Source organism: Mytilus edulis, chromosome 10 (assembly GCF_963676685.1).
Source record: "Mytilus edulis chromosome 10, xbMytEdul2.2, whole genome shotgun sequence".
In the NCBI taxonomy this organism is placed as follows: Eukaryota; Metazoa; Mollusca; class Bivalvia; order Mytilida; family Mytilidae; genus Mytilus; species Mytilus edulis.
In genome coordinates, this window is record NC_092353.1 from 33,149,192 (window position 1) to 33,171,768 (window position 22,577).

The 22,577-nt window shown below is 32.2% G+C and overlaps 1 protein-coding gene across 2 annotated transcripts in view; it reads left to right on the plus strand.

Annotated features, from left to right (window-relative positions):
• LOC139490955 (protein kinase C-binding protein NELL1-like) overlaps nucleotides 1-22,577 on the plus strand; it is a 109,905-nt gene that overhangs the window by 25,472 nt on the left and 61,856 nt on the right. For both annotated transcript variants that reach the window (XM_071278112.1, XM_071278113.1), the window contains 6 exons: nucleotides 143-293; nucleotides 4,340-4,610; nucleotides 11,864-11,936; nucleotides 12,600-12,682; nucleotides 14,858-14,989; nucleotides 20,807-20,900. In XM_071278112.1, coding sequence (XP_071134213.1) covers nucleotides 143-293; nucleotides 4,340-4,610; nucleotides 11,864-11,936; nucleotides 12,600-12,682; nucleotides 14,858-14,989; nucleotides 20,807-20,900 — 804 coding nt within the window. The remainder of the gene's footprint in view (nucleotides 1-142; nucleotides 294-4,339; nucleotides 4,611-11,863; nucleotides 11,937-12,599; nucleotides 12,683-14,857; nucleotides 14,990-20,806; nucleotides 20,901-22,577) is intronic.

Consider the following 22,577-nt stretch of genomic DNA (forward strand, 5'->3'; position numbering starts at 1 on the left):
TCAAGATTGTAACCCAGTTACTGAAGAGTAGAAAATGTTTATGAGGGGTTAATTTCCCCCTATTTGGTGAGATGAAATTTAACAAAATTGTCCTTAGTGTTGGATTTTAATATTGTGCATTTTATTGCATTTTCTATTTCAGATTCAAAAAGAAAATTGGCACTGCCAGATTTAGTTTCCCGAGAAGCTTTAGTCATGTTAAAGGAACATAGTGAGATTACATTTTTAGCTACAATAAAACAAGACATTGGAGATTCTGGTAGTATTATAGCATTCTCATCTGATGTAATGAGGTAAGCACATTAAAACCTATGGATTTTATTACTCATCGAAGATAGTCTTGGTATAAAAATTTATAAAGAGTATGACTTTAAAAGCCAATTCCTCACATCTCATTATGTATAAGGGGCATTAAATTTTACCCTTGTAAATCTGTTAGTGTGTCTGTACATCCCAAATTTGGTTTCCGCTTACTAACTTAAGTTTGCCACAACCAAATGTTACGAAACTTATACACAATACTTATTACCACAAAACTCAGATCAAGTTCAAGTTTAGGTTACGCATCACTTTTACTGTTCTAACTTCTCCAATTATGTTCCTTTTATATATGATATGAAAGCAGGGGCATCATCTGTGTTCCATGGACACATTCCTAATTTGTTTTATTGAATATCTATTTTTAGTTATATACCCTATATATACAGACATTCAGAACTAAAAGACTTATGATTAAACTGAATGTCATAAAATCATCATATGTAGAGTTATTGCCCTTCCCAGTAATATAACCCACAGTTCTATTTTCAGATACAGGTGAACACTGACCTAATCCATTAAATCATAGAAAATCAAAATTGTTTAAATAAGAGAACATCTGTAGGCAGAGATCTAAGCTACAATAACCTGTTGATGGTTCTTGTTATAAAACAAACTCAAATATACAGAAGTTGTATATTTTTACAGGCTAAAAATAGGATTTACAGGATCAATTGAGGAGTGGTCAAATAACTTTTCTTTGATTATTTCTGTTTATGATCTCACTCTTGCTTTTAGTTGTGGTTTTGCATGGTTATCAGATATGATTGATTAAATAATTCCAGGACTTAAGGTACAGATTAAGTACAACAGTTTTTAGTATTAAAGGTATAATGCTATTCTTTGTGAAAAGGGGGGGGTCAGATCAAAGCCATTTTTAAAAGGGGTAGGGGCAACCCAGGTGAAAAAGGGGGTCCAACCAAATATCCCCATTCAAATGCATTGACTATGAAAATAAAGGGGGTTCCAACCCATGCCATGGAACCCTCACTATTGTATTTTGAGTTTTGTGGATTCAGTTCATGGATATTTGATTTTATGGTCATTACCAAAGCTTGAATATAAGAATATATATAGAAAAGTTGTACTTCATTGACATTTAAGTTCATGGTTTACCTTTACCCACAAATACCACTAATGCCACAAAAATTGGTATACCATGAATGAATAATCTGGAAACCACAGTATTTATTAAAGCAAAAATTCCATTTGTTTTTTGTCATGGGATATGTATTACAATAATTTTCATTGAGTCCATGTGTTAATTGTTGAATGGAATGTTTCCATTGACAAAACTATGATGTAGGCTATCAGAACTGATTATACAATGCAGTACACAAATTTATCTTTATACATTCTTTTACTGTCGATTCTGATGTAAAATCATCGCATCGCTGCAGACCTTCTGTTAAATAGGAGTTACAGGGCTAAAAAAAGCAAAGCTATCTCTAAGTTTCCGGTACTTATGACTGTCAAGGGCGGAATTTCTCACGTCTGAGAGTGCTGTTATTGAATGAAAGAAATTTTTGCCCTGATAACATTTCAAGAGCAATAATTAAATATATGTATATTGAAAAGATCACCTCCGGGGAGTCATATATTAACCTAATCACTTGAAAGTTTTTTCAGAGGTGGTAATGTTAGCTAAGATAACACAGGCTAGGTAACAAAACAAATATATCATTTTTGTTTCATTTATTAGATTTCTTTTTCATCAGTTTGAACTTCTCCTTTGTAACTGATGAGTTGAGTCACTCAATGATAGAAAATATATAACTTAAAGAAATGTTCAATTTTTTTCTTAACTCTAAATCTTGAGATTTGAAATATATTTTGAAAAAAAAAGCACTCAACAGACTGCCAAAAGATTCTTTTCAGCAGATATGGTTATAGATTTATACAATTATTTTTTGAAATTTAACTACTTTGAATAATACATTTGAAAGAAATCAGATAGAAAAAAAAAGTTTCTTAAATAAAATAATCAAGGATTTTATATTTTGTTCATGGATTTAGATTCTTATAACAAGAAGAAACAAAATTCAAAACCTTTACTGCTTTAGTATCTTTTAAAAAAAATTCAATGTAAAATCCTTATTTTGGTTATACAGTTTTCAATGAAATGCAGGCATCTGGTTTTGGTTAATGATTTGGATGAGAAAGTGTAAGAAATGACTTCCTGTTGTAATTTCCTGCTTTCTGGGTACTTGAATGTGGGGAATCCAAATAGTCCATAACTTTACGCACATTGTCAAGTTGGGGGAGCATTGATACACTTATAGTAAAATATGTCAGTGATGCAAGAGGCTATAGATGCTGTATCTTTTTTGTATTATTTAGAAGCTATAGGAGAATCATCATGATGCCAAGGTCTGAGTCTGTCAGACAATTTTTTTCCCTATGAATTTGAATCATTCAGAATGAAAAGCTTAAAATAATCAAAAACATTAGCAAATGAAATTTTCAATTTTGGCAATTCTTAAACCTGTTATTTGAAAAGTGAAAAAAGACTATATCCAACAATGTTTACCTCGTCTTGATCTATTAACTCTATTTGACTTCACTGCAGCCTTCATTTTACCCTTTTTGCCTAATTTTAAGCCCCCACCATAGCCATATATATCTACCATGCCCATCATGGTTCACATTTCAATCACCTTATTAATTTTTATTCCCTCTTTCTTTAAACTTTTATTCTTTCTTTCATTCAACTTTGATTCCTTCTTTTATTTAACTTCAATTCCCTCTTTCTCTCCTTTTGATTCCCTCTTTCCTTCAACTTTTGATTCCCTCTTTCTTTCACCTTTGATTCCCTCTTCATCTTCAAATTGTTTCATTGACTTTCAAACACATTTTCAGCATACCTTGGTAACATAACTTTCCATTGTATATAGCCTCTATCCCTAAAACATCTGAATGAATGGCCTCTAACCCTAAAAAATCTGAATGAATAGCCTCTAACCCTAAAACATCTGAATGAATAGCCTCTAACCCTAAAACATCTGAATACATAATATAAGCCTCTATAACCCTAAAGACAACTATTTACCCCACTCATTCATATTTTACATCAGTTCTAAAATTATGACCTATTATCAGAATACCACATCTGTTGATATTTGACAGGAAATAAACATTATCACCATACATCTGGTTCTTGATAGACGGCACACGACAAAACAAGTACTGCAGTATTTCATTTGCTCCAGAAGTCAAATACTCTGACATTAATTGAAATTTAACAAGGTGATTGGGTTTTATGAGGTTGTAGTGCGGTTTGCAGACACATGCTCAATTAAATTTTGTTGCATTTTTGTGTGTTGGAAGTTATGGGCTTTATTTATTTTTATAATGCCAAAAAAAATGGTACTAGAAATTAGTATTTTTCAAGTCGTATTGAACTAAAAATTGTATATTTTGATTGCCAAAAAGTTTAATGCTTTATGTTATTTATAACCAAGAATTATGTTATGAAATACCAGTTTACAAGGGAGACAACAACCGAACTACACAGTAAAACAATACAGGTCTAAATTTAGGGGTCAGCATAAGGTCTAGTAAAATACTAGTCCCTTTACAACATGTAAATTTCTAAATCACCCTGATTCTAGACAAAAGATTTGTCAACAGAGACCAACCGACCAAGAAAACAGATCAATACTAAATTCTCTAGTGAAAAAAAGAGATATTTAGGATAGATACATCAACATTAAGCAAGATTTATTTATTAAAATGCCCCATGTCCACTATCATCCCAGAATAACAAATCAAAATGTTAGAAAAAAACCACATGTACAATTCAATCCAGAAAAAAATGCAATTTAACTCAATAAATATACATACACTAGATGACCAAAAATACAGCTACAATAATAACTGTATTCAAATCATATTCAGTATTGTTACTTTACGCTGAAATGGTGACAAACTACGTCTTCTGAAAATGTCTCACAGCTCTTTGCTTTTATACTTAAACACTGTATATCTGTATTTAAAAAAATTATATGTTGGTTTTTTTCAGGTTTTTAGAAATTGAGAGTAGTGGTAGGAAGGATGAAATTCGTTTCCACTACACTCACAACCGACAGATTCGTGTTGAAACATTCCCATATAGACTTGCCGATAATCGGTGGCACAAGTTAGCTCTCAGTTTATCTGGAACACATTTAACTTTACTAGTAGATTGTGTTAAAATATATGAACGTGTTATACAAACTGTTGATAGAGTACCTATCTTAGGAAATATTAAATTATACGTTGGACAAAGAAATGGTCAACTTGCACTTTTTAGGGTAAGTATCAATATGGCTGGTTATTGTGTATTTTGTTTGCACTAATAAATTTAGGAAGACCACATTTATTAGATATTAACTAGATTTGTTCTGTTTATTCAGAAATAAGAAAATGAGTCTTTTTTTTCTGTAAGCAGAAGTAGGTGTTTATATGTTGAAACCAGGGAGATAATTTGTAGTGATTCAATTATCTCCCTGGTTTTTCAATGAAATACTTTTTAAGATAAAGATCAGATAATCGACAGACTATTATCTAAATTATTATCAATTAAGATTCTATTTTTTTCTTTGGTCACACAATAAATAGATTTTTGTCCATGTAAATACAGAATTTCAAAGAAAATTCTTTAAACACTTTAAACTGGCTAAATATACAACAATGAATAAAATATCTTTTTAGAAGAAAATTTGATATTCAACTTGTTGCAATGCAAGAGAATTCTTCAGTTAAATTGGTCTATATAGTTTCTATTTATAAGAATGTAGTTCTGAGGTGGAAATCTCAAAACTCATTAATCTAAACTTACATGTGACAAAAGTGTCAAACAACCGTTTCAATTCAGCAAGAATTCCCCGACCATCATCATGAATGGTCTCTTTTTTAGATCTACATATTGCATTTATTATAAACTTGTTCACATCCTGAATATGCATGAAATATTTGCCACTGGATGTTAAGCAATCAATAATCAATCAATCAGCAAAATTGTCTTTTAGTGCTTAATGTAAGAAATTAAATGAAATAATAAAGCTTTTTTAGATACATGCAAAGGATCCACATTACTGGACGAAATAAAAACATGCTTTAACATATTGGAATGTAACTGGATTCCTACACAACATTTGCTACCATCCAGATGATGTAGTGATGATTTCATCCAGTTCATCAAAGAAATGACTGTGTTGTCGTATAGTAATTAGTATATTATACCACAAAAAAACATTTAAAAGAAATACCTCCAACACTTCAGATAACATGCATTCTATACTTCGTCTGCTACTAGACAAGATAGATTAAGAATTTAATTGACCTGTCCTTACTTTGATTCATATAACTGATTGGGTCTAGGATCAAAGAGATATTATGTAATGTCAGAAAAAAGGCTAGGTTCTATATATACTCAATTCCAAACAAAATGATACATGTATGAATTCCAACAACTGTACATTCAGAAATTATTGCAATGTTTTTATTAGTGCAAAAATGTGACTGGAAATTATGATTGCAATAATGTAAACTTGCATTTTGAAATTTTTTATATGAACTAGACAGGATTTTTCTGAATATTCCAAAAATTAAAATCGCATTTTAGACTAAAATGACTAAATCGCAATAATGCAATAATTTCTTAATTTACAGTAATAAGTAGTTTCAGTTATCTGTTTAGTCACTAGATTTATATTAAACATTTATCAGTTGGTTGGTTATGTTCTGTACCATCTAACTAACAGAATGCACTGACCATTAAATACTATTGTAGCTGAGGTGAATTATAGGTAGCCATAGTGTGCAAGCACCTGTCTATAGTTGATGACCTTTGTTGACCTTTAGAGTCTCTCTTTTTGTGTCATTGGGGTACTGTCTTATTGACATGTACCATACATCTCTTCATTATTCTTATAGGTTGATGTAAATTTGGCAGGTGCTTGTTCCTGTAGAGGTTGTTATATTAATGGTTTTGAATCATCAGCTTGGATGTCTATAGTATTGAGGGAAGGGGGCAGGACCTTTTTCAGGACATTGGGAAAGGATGTTTTCAAGCTCGGGATTTAGGGATTGACTCTTCCCGGATCAGGGATTTCTTTTTATTGAATTTCAGGATGTCGGGATTTAATTTTTTTTTAAATTCGGGACCTTAGGATTTCATGTTTTTGAGCCCGGAATTTCAGGATCAGGACCCCTCCAATCCCCCCTCAGTATTCTATGGTGGTCATTGCTATTCACTGTACTGATATCACAAAAAGAGAAACTATTTAAATTTTTATAATGATAGTTTTGCCTTTGTAATACAAGAGTGCATGTATGAAGTGTATTTTGACCCAGAAAACAGACATCATTTAAATACTGCATTGGCATGCTTTCTATGTTATCCAGTGATTCCCCAGTAGTAAAACATTTTATATTATAAATTCTATTTCTGAATTCCCATTGATAAAATATCAGTTTCACCCCGAATTAACCAGAATTTAATAGTCATTTTATGTAAGAAAATGTTATCAAGAGAAACATATATCTTTGGCTTAATGTTCAAAATGGCAAGTTTGAAAGTTAGATAACATCAAAACATGAAGTTAGAAGTCAAATAAACTGAGATTGTAGCTTAGATCATGTCTTGTCCAGTCAAGATAAGCTTTGAAGAATAGATTGATTTTGAAAGATATATCAATTTTCTAGGGTCACAACCTCAGATCACCAATCAAAATCCTTTTCATCTTTAAATGAAATTCTATGTTGTAGTCTGTCAACACAACAGCTTGTTAAGCAGAGTGGATGTCTTCATCATTGACAGCGAGGTTCAATCATAATTTATATTACTCAAACATACCTGTACATAAGTAACAATCATTTCGCAGAAACAAAAATGAACAAAAAAACCTGAAGAGTCGAAAAATTGGATATTTCAACAAGCTTGAAAAAATCAAAGTTTAATTAAAAAGCTCATGATCATATGTCCAAGATGTATATTCTGGTATAAAGAATATACCTGTTGATTTTGTATGTTATATTATTAACCATACTGGAATGACTGTTTACACACATTTCAGATTAAGCCTAATTAACATTCTGAAAACCAGAAGAAAATCAAAATTTAATCAACCTAGCTGTGTTGTTATATTGCTGTCACAATGATATTTTATCTAATATTTCGTAATCAACCTATTTCTTTTCTTCTTCTTTTTTGCATCTGAAGAAAGTACAGACAAGATTTTTTTTGTTATCACTTATGCAATGAATGCAGGATGTTACCTAATGCAATTTATTGTCATCTTTTATTGACAATGTGTTAACTATTGTCAAGTTATGTTGACAAGGTGTAACTTTATTGGCATGTTATAAGACAAGGTGTAACTTAAACAAGTCTAAGTATTTATTCCTTCTCTTTAGTCTGTCTGGTGGAATAGTTCTTGGACAGAAGATTGATTAGGGTCTTATAATTGGATATGCATTTGGTGTCTTTTATTAATGCATGTTTGTAGCCAAGTAACAAATACCATGTTATATTTTAGGAAAACTATCAATTTTAATACAAGTGGTTGCTTTTGTCTTTAAACAAGGTCATAGTTCTTAAGCTCATTTGCCCCAAAGGCTAAAAATAACAATTTTTGACAAATTTAAGCATTTCTTTGTCATTCTTTATTGCAAAAGTACTAGACTGACACAAGAAACACTAAACACTTTAGTTTGCCTCAACCAAATGTAATGACACTGATACACAGTGCTTATTACCACTTAATAAAAATTTTGTGGTATCACTTTTACCATTCTTGAGTTATGTCCCTTTATAAACTTAAAAATTGCTTATTTTTTCTTTTCCTTTCTCAAACTTTAGTTTGCCTCAACCAAATATTATGAAACTTAAACACAATGCTTATCACCACAAAATACAGATCAAGTTTGAATTTTGTGGCGTCACTCTTCTGTTAACAAATGGAAAATTAAGTTTATAATAGCCTCAACCAAATGTTATGAAACTTTTACACAATACTTATTACCACAAACAGATCAAGTACAAATTTGGGTAGCGTCTCTTTTTCCCTTCTTTAGTTGTCCCTTTATACGATATGCAAGCAAGGGCATCATTTGTCCCATGGTCCCTTTATACGATATGCAAGCAAGGGCATCATTTATCCCATGGACACATTGCCCATTTATTTTGGGTTATTTCAACAAGACTTATGCTTTAGATAATTACGAAGTGTTCACTTTGTCAAGCAGATTTTTTTGGTTCCCTTTTTACCTGGTTTTCTTTGATGTCCCATGCTCTATGAGTGTTTTACATCATTACCCTAATTACAGGTAACCAAGAATAATATTTACTGCCAAGACCTACCTGTTAGAAATAATAGGTTTACTGTAACTGGTAAATTACTCTATTATCAACTAATATTTCATAAGAAGAAGGTGGTTTTCAGACAGATTTTGTGGTTTTCAGACAATCCTTGGAACATATTGCACCTAGTGATTTCGAACTGATTTTTTTGTACCTGGCCACACAACAATATAGGCATTGTAATGACGATCTAATACGGTCTGTTTTTGTCATTAGAAATATTTGAACCATCTGAAATCGTACAGAAGACATATAGTACAGTTTCTGATGAATCAGTAGGATTTTTTTTAAGAATCTTATCAACCCTCCCACACAGAGATCAAAGAGTATACCTGCAATGATAGATATTTTTTTTTGTAACACTTTGAAATAAATAAACAATTACAAACAAAGTGTTAATGTTTCCAGAAAGTTTTTACCAATTTTGTTTGTGCAAATCTTGTGTTTCTTTATTTATGGCAGCATAAAAAATGTCTGAACATCATTCAGTTTTAGATTTGTTTACAATGAGTACTAATAAAACAAATATGCAGGTTAAGCTAAATATAATCTAACATTTTTTATCATTCTCAGCTTTTCAAAAGATATTTTACATAGACTTTTGCACACTTGCAGTAAAATTTACAGGGAGATGGATTGATATAAGGGAAATAAAATTGAGAATGGAAATGGGGAATGTGCCAAAGAGACAACAACCCGACCATAGAAAAAAATAACAGCAGAAGGTCACCAACAGGTCTTCAATGTGCGAGAAATTCCCACACCCGGAGGCGTCCTTGAGCTGGCCCCCAAACAAATATATACTAGTTCAGTGATAATGAACGCCATACTAATTTCCAAATAGTACACAAGAAACTAAAATTAAAATAATACAAGACTAACAAAGGCCAGAGGCTCCTGACTTGGGACAGGCGCAAAAATGCGGCTTGGTTAAACATGTTTGTGAGATCTCAACCCTCCCCCTATACCTCTAGCCAATGTAGAAAAGTACCTTGTTTCCCAATTCCTTAGTATTATTGTATCACTGTATTTATATGTGTATGTCATGTACATGATTTTTTTGAAATAAAATATGTTTAAAGTAAAATTTACTGAATTTTGAAAAGGTAAATTTCATTTCTGAGATTGTACTTTGCAGTTGTAGAACTTATTAAAAAGTATAACTATTGCTTACTACCTTCAAAGAATGTATATATTGGAAGGAAAAACCTTTTGGCTAAATGTTCATGTCTTTTAAGAAAAATATTTAAGTACAATGATTAATATAGTTTAGAAAAATCTTTTTATTTTATCAGAGTAAGATATTATGAGATCAGATTTATCACATCCTATGGTTTTAGTATTTCCTTCTCAGTAAAAATTGAAGTTTTGAACAAAATCCAGAAAATGTCATGCCATGATATAAATGAAACTTTAAAAGTTGGTCCTAACAGCCTTTTAACCTGATAGCAAAGGGTTCAAGCCAACTTCAAGGTTACAGCAAGAGTACAAACTTGAAGGTTCTCGTCCATTAAATATATCTCATACAGTTGTATAATTTGTTAAGATTTGTTTTATTTTATTTGGCTGGTCATCAGAAATAAAGCTTTAAGTATGAATGGGCAGCTTCATGGTAATAACTTCCATATTGTTGGCCAAGGCTTTTGATCGGAGCGGATGGTAACCTCATCTCCTCAGTATTATTTATATCATATATATTATTATGTTTATATATCTGGATAGTTTAATGCTTTAAAACTTTATTTATTTAAAACGTATGTTTGGATTAAAGAGCTTTCTGTCATTTATTTTCTGAACATAATACAGAATTATCAATTGTCTATTAAGAAATATTGAATGGAAACTGCCCTGAAGACTTTTTGTCACACACACATACAAACATATAAGTATATGAGACAGCAATCAAACAAAGCAATATATCAAGAGTACAAAATAAGGTGTTCAGACAATGTCGAGCATTAAATTATTAGTCAAGAAAAATGATGTTGATTATTAGGTCAATCAGGTCATTGTGTCCTCTACAGCCATTTAGCCATTTAATTCTTCGTTGTCTGTTGGCCATTCAGACTGAGTTCTCTACTGTTCACTTTGTTGGCCATTTAGCCATTTAGTTCTTCTTTGTCTGTTGGCCATTCAGACTGAGTTCTCTATTGTTCACTTTGTTGGCCATTTAGCCATTTAGTTCTTCTTTGTCTGTTGGTCATTCAGACTGAGTTCTCTATTGTTCACTTTGTTGGCCATTTAGCCATTTAGTTCTTCTTTGTCTGTTGGCCATTCAGACTGAGTTCTCTATTGTTCACTTTGTTGGCCATTTAGCCATTTAGTTCTTCTTTGTCTGTTGGCCATTCAGACTGAGTTCTCTATTGTTCACTTTGTTGGCCATTTAGCCATTTAGTTCTTCTTTGTCTGTTGGCCATTCAGACTGAGTTCTCTATTGTTCACTTTGTTGACCATTTAGCCATTTAGTTCTTCTTTGTCTGTTGGTCATTCAGACTGAGTTCTCTATTGTTCACTTTGTTGGCCATTTAGCCATTTAGTTCTTCTTTGTCTGTTGGCCATTCAGACTGAGTTCTCTATTGTTCACTTTGTTGGCCATTTAGCCATTTAGTTCTTCTTTGTCTGTTGGTCATTCAGACTGAGTTCTCTATTGTTCACTTTGTTGGCCATTTAGCCATTTAGTTCTTCTTTGTCTGTTGGCCATTCAGACTGAGTTCTCTATTGTTCACTTTATTGGCCATTTAGCCATTTAGTTCTTCTTTGTCTGTTGGTCATTCAGACTGAGTTCTCTACTGTTCACTTTGTTGGCCATTTAGCCATTTAGTTCTTCTTTGTCTGTTGGTCATTCAGACTGAGGGCTATATTGTTCACTTTGTTGGCCATTGTGCTTATGAGTTCTTTGTTTGTCTGTTGGTCATTCAGACTGAGGGCTACTATTGTTCACTTTGTTGACCATTGTGCTTATGAGTTCTCTGTTTGTCTGTTGGTCATTCAGTCATTGAGTCCTCTGTTGATTTTTTGGTCAGCATGGTCCTTTATATGTTAGTCATTGGTCATTGTGTTATACGTTTTAGTGACCATTTATCCATTTAATTACCATTTGTCTTTAAACCTTTTTGTTTTCTGATTGATGTATATTTTCGGAATAGAATAACTGTTGTATTTACAGTTTGAGATGATAGCCACTATTTTACTCTATTTCAGGGGGCTCTACAAGATGTACAAATAGTAACACAGACACATGGGTACCTGTTACAGTGTCCTAATTCAGATACAGGTATGTAAATTACTTAGAATGGGATGGGTGACTAAAACTGTTATACACCTAATTTGTCAGAGGAAAAATAGGGGGGGCATGTACCTAAGCTGTACAATTTCATTACTTGTATGGATCTATGTTATAGGTCATTTGTTTCTTAACTTACATGGATTAATTCTAAAACTTTTGAGAGAAAAGTTGAACAGAAGAAAAAAAAAACTTTATTTGAACTTGTTGCATTGGAAGTGGTGCTTTCTGTATTTACCATTATTGCTCAAAACACATAAATTGAAAGCCAATGATGTATAACTATCTAAACATGTGCAGAGCTAAATGACCAAAAGAATATTAAAAAAGCTTTTCAATCGACACTTTTACCAGTAGGCAGGCATTGTTCTGAACTATAAGTATATACAACTTTACAAGTTGAATAAAGAAGTTCTGACAAATGTTTAACATCAAATACAAAGAAACTGTTCAGTAAAAAAATTATATGAATTTCCATTTTGACTTTCTCCAATGGATATTTTAGCTGATGAAAACCATGCATGCATAAGAGAAAGATTAGAAGAAACCAGTATAAAGATGAAAATGTGTTAATGAAAACACAGACAACACAGTCAAAATCTTTCAATGACCAATGATTTCTTATAGAGTTAATGAAATTTGTCTTAATTTCAGCTTGTCCTACTTGTGCCCAATTCCAAGCCATGGAGCAACAAGTGAAAAACATTTATTCCATGTACCATAATCTTTCATTAGAGGTATGTAACATAAAACAAAATATTTCATAAATATTTAAGAATACTTTTTCTTGATTTTATACATAATGCTTATACATGTATTAACATTAAACACAGATCAAACTAGAATTTTGGTGATGTCACTTCAAAATTTTTTAGTTTCCATTTTCTAACTTTAGTTTGCCTCTTATAAATGTAATGAAACTTATACACCATGCTTAAATAACAAAACACAGATCAAGTTTAACCTTTCTAGAGTTATGCCCCTTTATAAATGAAAACATTGCTAGATTATTCATTTCCGTTCTTTCTAACTTAAGTTTGCTTCAAACAAATGTTATGAAACCTTATACACAATACTAATTACAACAAAAAATTGATCAAGTTCATATTTGGGTAGCGTCACTTTTACCATTCTTCAGTTATGTCCCTTTCTAACTTTATATGATATGCCAGCATGGGCATCATCTGTGTCCTATGGACAAATTCCCCATTTATTTGTGTGTCTCTTTACCTATTAGCATTAGTTAGACTATTAAATCCTTTAGAAATATTGGCTTAGTCTATAAAAGGGGTGAACAAATTAGCATAGACTGTCAAAGACTTGCCATCTTGCACATGATTCCGTAAATAGGCAAAAATACATTAAAATATGAAAGAAACTATTCAAATCATACAAATAAATAAACAGGTGGTTGGGTTGAACTAATTTTTGTTCTCAACTCTCAAATCTAAGCTTGTATAATCAGACAAAAAATACTGACTCTTTAGTTCTGTATGTAATATTTTTCATAGATATTCAGATTTCATGTATATTTTAATCAGAATTTGTAGTTTTATTTACGATCATCTTTGATCATAAAAGTATGCCTCTTTGTTTCCCATAATTAAGGCATGATAAAAATAGATAATTTCTTTAATTAAAAGACCACACGAGTTGAAAAATATTACCAATATTGTTCAAATTTTTTCTGTAAACACAACAGGTTTTAAATCTATACCTCATAAACTATTGTCTGAATTTTAAAGACCAGACAGTGTTCTAATTCATTTTGAATTAAACTAAATTCAATTTGTCTGATAGAACAAATGAAATTATAAGCTTTTGCTTTTAACAGATTCTATAATGTATAATTTATTGCCTAGTGGTGTCTGTATCTTAAAAAATATCAAAGTGATAAAATATTACTTATTCAGCGGTAGTCAATTTCATTATGTCTGATTACATCAATAATCAAGCTTGAAAAAGATTTCCCTTTGAATTTCAATCGAAATGAATTATCTAATGGTAGTGGTTACATTAGGAAGAATAAAGCAGCATATTCCTATGTCTGAAGTGTGACTCTCAAGTCCTAGATACCCGAAAAAACTGGCAAAACGTGAGAGTTTGCACGAAATATACGTCAGTAAATAGGTTTTCCTTTGTAGCTATCTACAAGATGTCTAAAACAAATGAAAGAGAAAAGACAATTTTTTCACATATCATATGTGTTTACAGTGCACATTTATAATATTTTTATACACCAATTCACACTTGTAATAATTGTATATACCAATTCACACTTGTAAATATTGCACTGAGTATTTATAATGTTGCTGTTAACATTTTGTATTTTATGTATACCCATTTGCCCTTTAGTTGATGGAAATTTTATTTAATTTGATAATTTTTGATGAAATTAAGGACAACTGTAAACAAAAAACAAAAAAAAACGTAGGCAGGAAAGTAAGGTATTTATTGCATTAAAAGTCAATGGTAAATTTAGACCTTCATATACATTTAGATACCAGAAGATGTGGTATGAGTGCCAATAAGAAAACTTTCTCATCCAAGTCATAATTTATAAAAGTAAACCATTATAGGTCAAAGTATGGTCTTCACCAGGGAGCCTTGGCTCACATCAAACAGCAAGCTTTTAAGGACCCAAAATGACTAGTGTAAAACAATTCAAACAGGAAAACCAATGGTGTAATCTATATAAAAATGAGAAATGAGGAACACTTATGAACCACTTTAACAAACAACAGGTTCATTCATTCATACGTCTTTTTTTGTTAAGTTGCTGTCTTGACTTATATCTCTGGTCTCTTCATTCATGACTGAGTGGTTTTACTTTTATCACTTTTAGATTTGAAGATAATATACCATTCATGTTGTCTACACAGATTTAATATGTTCTACTGTTTGTATTTTAGCTTCAACGAGCAAAACAGAGAATAGCAGAACTTGAGCAGTGTGAGTGTCATAGGAGTTGTATGTTTAATGGTACCATGAAAAAGGAACAGGAAGTTTGGAATCCTGATCCCTGTACTGTCTGTATGTGTAAGGTATGTACTGGTACTGTTTGTAAAGGTTTTATTCTATTATGGGAAAGCCTGTTGACTGAACACATGAACTTGATGAAGGCTTTAGTTTTACCCTTGTCCGTCTACTTTCCAATGTACCTTCGTCCGTCCATTCGTGTGTACGTCCCAAAACTGGTTTCCATTCTCAAACTTTAGATTGCCTTACACGGGTTATGATCTTCTCATATATGTTATGATGGTATGATACTAAACCCCTAACGGGAAGGATTGTGCCTGATGTTCATATGATGAAATCATAATCTTTCAGTCAGTTTAATTGAAGTCTGGAGCTGGCATGTCAGTTAACTGCTAGTAGTCTGTTGTTATTTATGTATTATTGTCATTTTGTTTATTTTCTTTGGTTACATCTTCTGACATCAGACTCAGACTTCTCTTGAACTGAATTTTAATGTGCGTATTGTTATGCGTTTACTTTTCTACATTGGCTAGAGGTATAGTGGGAGGGTTGAGATCTCACAAACATGTTTAACCAAGCCGCATTTTTGCGCCTGTCCCAAGTCAGGCGCCTCTGGCCTTTGTTAGTATTGTATTATTTTTAATTTTAGTTTCTTGTGTACAATTTGGAAATTAGTATGGCGTTCATTATCACTGAACTAGCATATATTTGTTTAGGGGCCAGCTGAAGGAAGCCTCCGGGTGTAGGAATTTCTCGCTACATTGAAGGCCTGTTGGTGACCTTCTGCTGTTGTTTTTTTTCTATGGTCAGGTTGTTGTCTCTTTGGCATATTCCCCATTTCCATTCTCAATTTGTTTTTTATTAACCAAATTTAATGAAACTTATACACAACGCTTATTACCACAAAACTCAGATCAAGTTTGAATTTTGGTAGTGTCACTTTTATAGTTTAGATCTATGCCCCTTTACAAATGAAAAAAAATCTGATTTATTTTGTTTCCCTTCACAAATTGTTTTCTGTTCTCTACTAAACTTAACTTTGCTTCAACTAAATGTTATGAAACTTATACACAATGTTTATTACCACAAATTCAGATCAAGTAAAAATATGGGTAGCATCACTTTACAGTTCTTGAGTTATGTCCCTCCTTCATCAAGCTATATGCAAGCAGGGGCATCATCTGTGTCCAATGGAAACATTCTCCATTTATTTATTCTTATGTATACACTACGTTTACATGAGAAAAAGAATTATAACTATCATATACAAGGAAACCAACCAAAAAGCTTTTTCATTCTGAAAAATGTGTCTTGCTGTTTGTTAGGATAACTTATTGTTCACACATACACTCCCACAATTTTTCAATCAATGGTCGTAAAAAATAACAAAAACTTAAGTTTCCAATTAAAAGGTGTCTAATAATTAGCAAAATATGGCTATATGATTGCCTGTGATAAGTATTTGTGTGGGATGTCTTGGTTAGTCAGAAATATTGACCAAAATGTTTGAAGTGACTATCATCAACACTAATGAATTGTTATGATGTGTTAATAGGTATCACTCTGTATTACATGCTTCCTAAATTGCTCCATTTACAACATCTTTTCAATCAGATCTTGACAGTTCTAACATTGTTCTAACATCAAATAATAGGGATTGGTCACTTTTGACAGACAATGTTGTAAATTGAAGCATCAAGTTATAGGGATGGGTCATTATAAGAAATATTTTGGTAAACTGAAGCATTCTATTAAAATTTTCGCATTCAAAATGAAGAAATTATGTTAGCCCTTCAGTTAGAAGTTTAATGAATATTGTAAATTTAGGGACTGCTGTCGATGTTAGTGTGTAGGTATTACCAATGTTATTTCAACTGATCGGGCAGAGCTCATGTTTTAATTTGCATAAGGACAGTCTATATAAAGATGTGTGTGATAAGGATGAATGCCGTTATAATTATTATTGAATTCTAATCGCCTATCAGTGTCACCAAACACATATACAAAAGAACTGAGTGTATGATATGGGACGAATAACTGGACACTTCATTGATGAGTTTATCCCAAAAGTCCTGTCTATAGATGGACTGGTCTTCTTTAACCCTGCCCAGTCAAGTGAAATAAATCTAGTAATACTACCAATTAATCTATCCATCGGTCCCTACTTCCCACCACACATATTTTGCATTATCTCAAGTTAGGCTTCCACCAAGTCGTTGTCTCACACAATGTCAAAGGGCCTATACTGAGTCATTAGTAACTAGATCTTTTCCACATTTTAAACATTTTCAGTGTATCATTCCAGAATGATAGGATTTTTTAACATCTGAAACTAGACAATTTATGTAGTTTTGTTGATGAACTTAGTCTCATCTGAGTGTTGCTTAACTAGATGTTGTTGCATGATTGACTTTATTTCTTCTGTTAAGGTGGTACCTAACACTACAGGGAGATAACTCTGTAAAGTTAGCTAAATGTTTTAATTACGTTGTGTTGTAAAAGGAACATTAAGCTTCTCAATGATCAAAATTGGTGTTTGTCAAATTGCTATATAACCAGTGTATTTTTTCTGGCAAAACGGTTGGTTCAAAAAAAAATTAATTTTTATATTTTTGTTAAAGTGTCAATGTAAATACTTTGACAAAATTTTATGAAAATTAAACAAGCCAAATTAATTTTAGTGAAAGTGTTCACTAAAAAGGGTACTACCTTAAACCCATTCACTGAGATAGAAATATAGGATAAAGAGTGCTCAATAAGCTGGTTTTGGCCTGCTGAGTGTCTTCTGTTAAACCCATTCACTGAGATAGAAATATAGGAAAAAGAGTACTCAATAAGCTGGTTTTGGCCTGCTGAGTGTCTCCTGTTAAACCCATTCACTGAGATAGAAATATAGGATAAAGAGTACTCAATAAGCTGGTTTTGGCCTGCTGAGTGTCTCCTGTTAAACCCATTCACTGAGATAGAAATATAGGATAAAGAGTACTCAATAAGCTGGTTTTGGCCTGCTGAGTGTCTCCTGTTAAACCCATTCACTGAGATAGAAATATAGGATAAAGAGTACTCAATAAGCTGGTTTTGGCCTGCTGAGTGTCTCCTGTTAAACCCATTCACTGAGATAGAAATATAGGATAAAGAGTACTCAATAAGCTGGTTTTGGCCTGCTGAGTGTCTCCTGTTAAACCCATTCACTGAGATAGAAATATAGGATAAAGAGTGCTCAATAAGCTGGTTTTGGCCTGCTGAGTGTCTTCTGTTAAACCCATTCACTGAGATAGAAATATAGGATAAAGAGTACTCAATAAGCTGGTTTTGGCCTGCTGAGTGTCTCCTGTTAAACCCATTCACTGAGATAGAAATATAGAATAAAGAGTACTCAATAAGCTGGTTTTGGCCTGCTGAGTGTCTCCTGTTAAACCCATTCACTGAGATAGAAATATAGAATAAAGAGTACTCAATAAGCTGGGGTTGACCTGCTGAGTGTCTTCTGTTAAACCCATTCACTGAGATAGAAATATAGAATAAAGAGTGCTCAATAAGCTGGTTTTGGCCTGCTGAGTGTCTTCTGTTAAACCCATTCACTGAGATAGAAATATAGGATAAAGAGTACTCAATAAGCTGGTTTTGGCCTGCTGAGTGTCTCCTGTTAAACCCATTCACTGAGATAGAAATATAGGATAAAGAGTACTCAATAAGCTGGTTTTGGCCTGCTGAGTGTCTCCTGTTAAACCCATTCACTGAGATAGAAATATAGAATAAAGAGTACTCAATAAGCTGGGGTTGACCTGCTGAGTGTCTCCTGTTAAACCCATTCACTGAGATAGAAATATAGGATAAAGAGTACTCAATAAGCTGGTTTTGGCCTGCTGAGTGTCTTCTGTTAAACCCATTCACTGAGATAGAAATATAGAATAAAGAGTGCTCAATAAGCTGGTTTTGGCCTGCTGAGTGTCTTCTGTTAAACTCATTCACTGAGATAGAAATATAGGATAAAGAGTACTCAATAAGCTGGTTTTGGCCTGCTGAGTGTTTATGTACTTGTCCCATTTCTGAAGACTCTTTTGTTGGGTTTTGCTGTTTGGTTATTGATTGAGAATTTTTATTGAAATGGTTCACCTCATGTGTAGACTGAGGCAATTTGGGAAATGATTTGTTGATATTTGAATGTTTTTTTGGGTTTTTTTTTGTCAATGGCTACCTCATTTATGTATATTTCACAAGTCTCCTTTTATCCATTTATAAGTGCATGTAAACATAACATATACAATGACGTAACCATGTGAAGCGGAAACCACTGACTGTCCTTAAACAATGATAGTTGTAACTCACTAAGTGTGGTTACATAACAATGTAATCTGAGTGAAGTAGAATGTCAAAAATAAAGTTCAAGGTCAAAGGTGAAGAGCACTTGATTCTTTATCTGTAGTAAGTACTAAGCTGTAACTTCCTCACTCTGACCAGGGTAATGACCATATGGCCAAGCATCAAAATTCTACAAAAGACATAGGAAATGATTTTATAAATAACATATGTATTTTACCTTGTCGTATAATATTGTTCAACAAATCAGCCAAAATTCTACAAAAGACATAGGAAATGATTTTATAAATACCATATGTATTTTACCTTGTCCTATTTTATTGTTCAACAAATCATCATATGTTAACCAAACCACAGAGCACCTGCCTACTAATTAACTCATTAGTATTGTACATTTGGTAGGAATTTGGAATTTTATTGAATTGCTTTCAACCTTCACTACTGATTATCGGTTATTAAACGCAGATTGTAGATTTCCCTGGACTATATTTAGGTTACTACATCCTTGCCATTACTTAGACATGACAAACATTATTAAGCCATGATCATGATAACAAAAAGTGGCTAAAAAAACTAATGATAAAAAAAACTCAAAATAATGCTTTGACCTATATCAAAAATAAGTTTAAAAGATATCAATTTACTTCTGGATGCAAACAAGAAATCTTATTCCATTGTGTAGGCAGTTATTGAAATATGATAAATATCAAGAAATTTTTATTGTTTTAGGAAAAATTACTATGCCTATCTGATGCATATTTGAACATTTGCAGTTGTTGCACTTTCTGACCTAGGAGCAAATTAAAATCTATATTATTGGTGTTTAGTTTGGCTAGTTGCCTGACCACTGTATCATTACTGTTTGTATGAAAACACCTCTTTGATGATTTATACCACCATAACCAACAAATTGTTTTTTCTCAGTTGTTTTTTCTTTCATCGAACATTAATCACCTGGTATAGGTCAAGCTCTGCATGTGTAGACAAGATTATCACACAATTTTCACCTAATCATTGTCCATCTTGAAAAGGTCTTTAGTTTTGAAGATTCAATATTATGATAGGTGATCTGGGTACATTCTCATTAATCATTTTGACCACCTAAATTCTGTGAGCCTCAATTCTTTGTTAAAGCAACTGTTGGTATCATAGAGATGGGAGAAAAAGAGGATAAATTTTGTGACTATTGATAAGTTAAAGTGCAACTTTTATGAGCAGCTTGTTTTGGATTGGAGTTTTTATATAAAATAGTCTTGAATGTTTGGGCAAATGACATATACTTTTGCATTAAGAAATAAACTAATCTCTGAAGACCAAATTTTCAGTAAACTTGACTAACCTGCAGGGGCGTGGATCCAGTCATTTTAATAAGTTTTTTTTTTATCAGAATACCATATGTCCCCATTCAAAAGCATTTATCGTCCAAAAAAAAGGGGGGTTTCAACCTGTGGAACCCTCTCCCTGGATCCCCCACTGACATGGTCAGACTTATGTACCTATAAGTAATGTACTTTGTTTGATTTATCCTTTCACAATAACTGTACAAGATTTTCTTATTTCAGAATGGAACATCAGATTGTAAGAGAATGGATTGCCCACCTGCCCCCTGTGAAAAACCTGTGTATAGAGATGGTGAATGTTGCCCTGTGTGTATAAGTAAGTATGCGTCACATTTGACAGAAAATTATATATCTGAAAGCATGATTCGAAGTTACCCCAAAAATAATTAGACCTGATTTATGATGTCCAGGGGCCTCAGTGTCCGAGTGGTCTAAGTAGCTACTATGTAATCACTAGCCAGTCAACAATTAGGTTGTGAGTTCATACCAAGCTCAGATGTGTGGGTGCACTCGACTTCAATCTTAATTCACTAGGAGTGTCTGTTTTTCTATCAAAGGTCTGTGGTTTTCTCTGGGCACACTGGCTTCCTCCACCATTAAAAACTGGCTGCCATGAAATAGCCCAAAAGTGGTGTGAAAACACAAAAAATCAAATGATAATGTCCGTAAATACAGGAAGTAATAGGTTTTAAATACCAAAACCCTTTGTTTGTCCTTATTGTGTCAGAAACCTGTTGCATTGAATTTGATGAATGAAACTCAACATGCTGCACATTTATAAAAAGATATTTTTAACATGTATTTTCATAACAGCTCCCAGTAAAATGTCAGAATAGATATGGCATTGAACAAATCATTGCATTTAACATGAATGATGTTTGAATTATTAAGAACGATTTCATCATCAATCAATTATCAAATTAATATCTATCATTTTAAATATGCAAAAGAAACCCTATATTATGCAGTAAAAACAAACAAAATGTGTGGATTTTGATAATGATATCTTTATGAAAGGAAGTTATGATGGCATATAATTTATCATTTGAAAATTATTCTCTGAAACCCTGCCCAAGAACTATTCATACCAGCAAATGAAATCACTTCTTTTAACAGTATATTATGAAAACATGGAAAAATGACAAGTGTTTTAATATTTTATGATTTATTTTGGGAATCTTCCTTGAACTCATCATTTATTATAGGTCAATTCGTTTAATAACATGCTTACAGTAATTTTGAGAAAAATACAAATTGAAAATAATCACAAAAAAACATCAAAGTAAAACAACTGATACAATTTCATATCAATTAGTTTTGATTTCATAGATAATTTGTCAATATTGATAAATTGTGTGTCAAACAGTTGCTTGAGTGGGTGTGTATGTTTGTGTGTGTATGATTATTTTGATAAGTTACCATTACAAAACATACATATAAATCTTATTCTTCTGTCAAAATATTGAAGATGGTGGTTTTTATGGCACTTTTCAGCAATATTGACCAAACAGCCTGCAATTGATTTGTTATGACAGTATCTTTTTGTTTCACATCATATAATTCAATCCTGTTAGAAATCCTGTAATTCTGACAAGTTCATAGAACTGCAACTATCAGCGTTAAAGAAAAATATTTATATAAAAATCGTTCAGTCACCCTTTTCTGTGTATTATTCTAAACCTTTTTCTCCAATTTGCCAAAAACTTAAAACATAAAACAAAAGTTTCCGTGTTTTTTTGCACCAAACATTTGATTATTTCTTTTAAGATTAGTTGTGTTCTTGACTATTATTGTTTCACCTCTTTGAAGAAAAACATAATTTCCATGTCTAAAATATATCTTCCAACAATCTCATTACCAATGTTAAGTTAAAAACAAAATATGTATTATCTCATTTTAAACTTTTGATGTTTAATTTTGAATAAGTGCATTTTCAAAAATAAAATATATAGTCTGCTCTTGTTTATTGTCATTGACGTAAATCAATTTGAAT